General features: G+C 38.5%; 1 protein-coding gene across 1 annotated transcript in view; it reads right to left on the minus strand.

Moving 5' to 3' along the window:
- Positions 1–3,585, minus strand: part of PTGS1 (prostaglandin-endoperoxide synthase 1) — a 119,241-nt gene extending 115,656 nt beyond the window's left edge. Inside the window, exons 1-2 of the mRNA XM_053696140.1 lie at positions 3,497–3,585; positions 3,356–3,421 (exon numbers count right to left, since the gene is read on the minus strand). Coding sequence (XP_053552115.1) covers positions 3,356–3,421; positions 3,497–3,503 — 73 coding nt within the window. The 5' untranslated portion in view covers positions 3,504–3,585. The remainder of the gene's footprint in view (positions 1–3,355; positions 3,422–3,496) is intronic.
- Between the last annotated feature and the right edge of the window lie 2,569 nt (positions 3,586–6,154).

Genomic DNA, 6,154 nt, shown 5'->3' on the forward strand with positions numbered 1-6,154 from the left:
AACTAGCACATGGATGCAACTAGCAGATAAAGCTAACACTGGGATGCAACTAGCAGATAAAACTGGCACGGGGATGCAACTTGCACAGGGATGCAACTTGCACAGGGATGCAACTAGCAGATAAAACTGGCACGGGGATGCAACTTGCACAGGGATGCAACTTGCACAGGGATGCAACTTGCACAGGGATGCAACTTGCACAGGGATGCAACTTGCACAGGGATGCAACTTGCACAGGGATTCAACTTGCACAGGGATTCAACTTGCACAGGGATGCAACTTGCACAGGGATGCAACTAGCAGATAAAACTAACACTGGGATGCAACTAGCAGATAAAACTAACACAGGGATGCAACTAGCAGATGCAACTAGCACAGGGATGCAACTAGCAGAAAAAACTAGCACGGGGATACAACTGGCACTGGGCTACAACTAACAGCTATAACTAGTACTGGGATACAACTACCACATATAACTAGTACTGCAAAAAGAACAGCACACACACATAACCCACAATAGGAAGGATTTGTGCAGAAATATTCACCCCACTCATTACCCATACACACACCCCATAAGCTACACTGGGAAGGGTTTGTGCACTCAAATACACACTCCACATGATACTCAGTAGGAATGGGAACACACAAACTACTCTGGTAAGGGTTAATGCAAGCACATCTATAACTCACAGTGAGGAGGAGAATCACACATGTGTGTAGACAAAAAGGGATCAGCGCAGCACAGTTCCAAAAGTCATTAATTTACAAATATGGAAAGTCCTGATGCAGCACCTGAAAGACCCCCCTTCACTGGGTCTCAGAGTATACTTAAAAAAAGACACACAGGTAGCACTCAGAGTAAGTAACTGTACCTTTTTCTTAAGGTAAGCAACGTTTCAAGGCTCCTGAGTCCTGTCCCTTTTTCAAGCACATAACCTACACTGGTATTGGTAAGGGTTAATGTAAGCACATCTATAACTCACAGTGAGAAGGAGAATCACACATGTAACACATAACCTACACTGGTATTGGTAAGGGTTAATGTAAGCACATCTATAACTCACAGTGAGAAGGAGAATCACACATGTAACACATAACCTACACTGGTATTGGTAAGGGTTAATGCAAGCACATCTATAACTCACAGTGAGAATCACACATGTAACACATAACCTACACTGGTATTGGTAAGGGTTAATGCAAGCACATCTATAACTCACAGTGAGAATCACACATGTAACACATAACCTACACTGGTATTGGTAAGGGTTAATGCAAGCACATCTATAACTCACAGTGAGAATCACACATGTAACACATAACCTACACTGGTATTGGTAAGGGTTAATGTAAGCACATCTATAACTCACAGTGAGAATCACACATGTAACACATAACCTACACTGGTATTGGTAAGGGTTAATGCAAGCACATCCATAACTCACAGTGAGAATCACACATGTAACACATAACCTACACTGGTATTGGTAAGGGTTAATGCAAGCACATCTATAACTCACAGTGAGAATCGCACATGTAACACATAACCTACACTGGTATTGGTAAGGGTTAATTGAAGCACATCTATAACTCACAGTGAGAATCGCACATGTAACACATAACCTACACTGGTATTGGTAAGGGTTAATGTAAGCACATCTATAACTCACAGTGAGAATCACACATGTAACACATAACCTACACTGGTATTGGTAAGGGTTAATGCAAGCACATCAATAACTCACAGTGAGAATCACACATGGAACACATAACCTACACTGGTATTGGTAAGGGTTAATGCAAGCACATCTATAACTCACAGTGAGAAGGAGAATCACACATGGAACACATAACCTACACTGGTATTGGTAAGGGTTAATGCAAGCACATCTATAACTCACAGTGAGAATCACACATGTAACACATAACCTACACTGGTATTGGTAAGGGTTAATGTAAGCACATCTATAACTCACAGTGAGAGTCACACATGTAACACATAACCTACACTGGTATTGGTAAGGGTTAATGTAAGCACATCTATAACTCACAGTGAGAATCACACATGTAACACATAACTTACACTGGTATTGGTAAGGGTTAATGCAAGCACATCTATAACTCACAGTGAGAATCACACATGTAACACATAACCTACACTGGTATTGGTAAGGGTTAATGTAAGCACATCTATAACTCACAGTGAGAATCACCCATGTAACACATAACTTACACTGGTATTGGTAAGGGTTAATGCAAGCACATCCATAACTCACAGTGAGAATCACACATGCAACACATAACCTACACTGGTATTGGTAAGGGTTAATGCAAGCACATCTATAACTCACAGTGAGAATCACACATGTAACACATAACCTACACTGGTATTGGTAAGGGTTAATTGAAGCACATCTATAACTCACAGTGAGAATCGCACATGTAACACATAACCTACACTGGTATTGGTAAGGGTTAATGCAAGCACATCTATAACTCACAGTGAGAATCACACATGTAACACATAACCTACACTGGTATTGGTAAGGGTTAATGCAAGCACATCTATAACTCACAGTGAGAATCACACATGTAACACATAACCTACACTAGTAATTAGTTGGGGAGGGGGTGCTATACACCCACACACCTATAACGTGCCATTGCCCTGCATTAGCCAGGTGGCACCTTTTACACTTGCCCAGTACCCTATACAGAGCACAGAGAGAGGGATAATAACCCCAAATTCTCCCTCTCCCTGTGCTCTGCATAGGGTACTGGGGATGTAAAAACGCGCCACCTGGATAATGCAGGGCAATGGCACTTCACTAATGACTCCTGAACCATTGATTACTTTAGCTTTTTAACCAAGTTTTGTCTCATCTCCCTGTAATTGGGAGCATGCAGCCTATAACCCATACAGAGAGTGGGAGCCATATATACTATATCCCTAACCCATGTATTATATGAGATTTAATTACACTCCGTCCTGCTGATTTCCTTCATTTAAAACAGAGCACAGTCAGTTACTTGTCAGCACAAGATTCTCTCTCCAAACAAACCCACAATCACCTCTGCCTACAACAGCAGCATAAAAAGGCCAGTAATGCAGATATAGTTACAAGTTAATGGGACCCCTCCCCACCTAAACCCACATTAAAATACACTCCACTGACCTTGTTTAGTAACTTGCTAAAATGAATACATTTACACACAAAGTTACCCTTGCAAACAATATTAAACAACTAAGATTGCAAGCTCTTCTGCCTAGAACAACAAGAACCAGTTTATTTCTACCATTTTTAAATTAAACTCTAAACATTTTTTTTTGTGTTAAGAAACAGTAAACACTAACCTGTACTGGAAGTTTGACTTGATAGTGAGAAATGTATAATTAGCATTAGAAATGCAAAGGGATATCCTGCAAAATATGAGAGGACAGTCAGGTAAACTTGTAATATTATTGCTGTATTATACAAAATAATCACAGACTTACCAGCCATACTGAGTCCTATGTTATGTCTTCTTAAAAGGAAACTTTCACCAAGCTCTTTTACATTTCATGCAGTACAGACTCAAATGTATCCCCACCTCCAGGAAAGAAAGTACCAACCCCCACCAACCCTAAATATAAAAAAAAAAAACAGCCCTCGAGACTCCAATGTCAGCTTTGCACAGCTGTAAAGTGAACAAACTTGCAGCTATATTATTGTCTTACAAGTTCCCTAAATTCAAGTATTGCTTTACATTTAAACTGACATAGATCTACAAAAAAAAAATACAAATTTCTCAATGTGTTAGAGCCTTTTACAATTATACTTTTTCTTGCATATAATTATGTGTTTTAAAGGGCCATAATACCCAAATGTTTAAACACTTGAAAGTGATGCAGCATAGCTGTAAAAAGCTGACTAGGAAATATCTCCTGAACATCTCTATGTAAAAAAGAAAGATATTTTACCTCAAAAGTTCCTCAGTAGCCACCTCCCATTGTAAAGGATTTCTAAGCAGCATTTTAGTGTGTCTGTCCTGGGACAGCTGAAAGGATGAGCCTCGTGAACTCTCATATTATTTCACCAATCAGGTAAAGGAAGCTTACTATGAAATCTCATGAGAGTTAAGTGAAATCTCATGAGATCACAGTAAGAGTTCATGACCTCAGCACTGCTGATGCTGATTGGCTGCTGTTCATTTCTTCATTTATTTTTTATTTTTACCTGCAGCTGGGAGCAGGTGAAGTATAACTTTTTACACAGAACTTACTCTGCTGAGCTGAGGAAGTTGTGAGGTAAAATATCTTCCTTTTTTACATAGAGATGCTCAGGTGATATTTTCCTGTCAGCTTTTTACAGTTATACTGCATCAGTTTCAAGTGATTTCGCATATGAGTATTATGTCCCTTTAAGGGACAGTATACTGTAAAAGTGTTTTTTCCCTTAAAAAGACAGGAAAGTCAAAATGAAACTTTCATGATTTGGATAGAGCATGCAATTTTAAACAACTTTCCAATTAATTTCTGTTATCAAATTTGCTTTGTTCGCTTAGTATCTTTTATTGAAGAGTAAAACTAAGTAGGCTCATAAGGAGTGTGTACATGTCTTTAGTACTCTATGGCAGAAGTGTTTTGCAACATTGTATAACAAAGCTACAAACTTTCAGCTAGATTATGAGTTTGGCGTTATGAGTGAAAAAGCATCGTTATGCTTCATAATGCTGCTTTTTTCCTAACGCCGCTATTACAAGTCTTGTTGGTATAGGTGTACCGCACACCTTTTTGGCCGTCACGAAACGTCAGTACCGCACTTTTTAAAAAGTCTTTTTTCAATGGGACTTCCATAGCGCCGGTATTACGAGTTTGCCTGGGAGGTCAAAAAGTGAGTGGTAAACCCTATACTGACAAGATCTGTACCGCCATCTGAAGTCAGTAGTTATGCAAAGCTGTAGCATAAAACTCATAACTAAAGTGTCACAAAGTACACTAAACACTCATAAACTACCTATTAACCCCTAAACCGAGGCCCTCCCGCATCGCAAACACTAAAATAAAATTATTAACTCCTAATCTGTCGCTCCGGATATCGGCGCCACTTAAAAAATGTATTAACCCCTATTCCGCTGCTCCCCGACATCGTCGCCACTATAATAAACCTATTAACCCTTAAACCGCTGCAGGCATCACAAACACTATTTAAAGATTATTAACCCCTAATCTGCCGTCCACCCACACCGCAGCTATAATAAACCTATTAACCACTAAACTGCAAGCCCCCACAACGAAATATACTAAAATAAATTATTAACCCCTAAACCTCTGGCCTCCCACATCACTACATAAATATATTAACCTCTAACATAACCCTAAGCCTAAATCTAACCCTAACACCCCCTAACTTAAATATAATTAAAATAAATCTAATAAAACGTACAATTATTACCTAAATAATTCCTATTTAAAACTAAATACTTAGCTATAAAATAAACCCTAAGCTAGCTACAATATTACTAATAGTTACATTGTAGCTATCCTAGGTTTTATTTTTATTTCACAGCTAAGTTTGTATTTATTTTAACTAGGTAGACAAGTTAGTAAATTATTATTATAGTAAGTTATTAACTATTTACTAACTACCTAGTTAAAATAAATACAAAGTTACCTGTAAAATAAAACCTAACCTGCCTTACACTAAAAACTAACATAACAATAAAATGAAATAAATTAAATTAATAAAATACAACTATCTAAATTACAAAAAAAATAAACACTAAATTACACAAAATAAAAATTGAAATTATCAAAAATAAAAACGAATTACTCCTAATCTAATAGCCCTAACAAAATAAAAAAGCCCCCCCAAAATAAAAAAAAACCCCTAGCCTAGCCACCATATCGCCTGCACATAGCCTGTAATAGCAGCGCTATAGGGAGGTGAAATACCGGCGCTTTTGTGGCAGTCGTTAATTCCCCTATAGCTCTCAAAACTCGTAATCTAGCTGAATGTTACAAATCATTACTCAGACCTTACAACTGTCCCTATTTGAGAGGGACAGTCCCTGATTCTAAGCTCTGTCCCTCTTAGACAGCCATTTGTCCCTCTTTACACAATTTCCCCTAGCCCCACCCAAAGAACACTCAGAAACACACACAATCCCACCC

Source organism: Bombina bombina, chromosome 12 (assembly GCF_027579735.1).
Source record: "Bombina bombina isolate aBomBom1 chromosome 12, aBomBom1.pri, whole genome shotgun sequence".
In the NCBI taxonomy this organism is placed as follows: domain Eukaryota; kingdom Metazoa; phylum Chordata; class Amphibia; order Anura; family Bombinatoridae; genus Bombina; species Bombina bombina.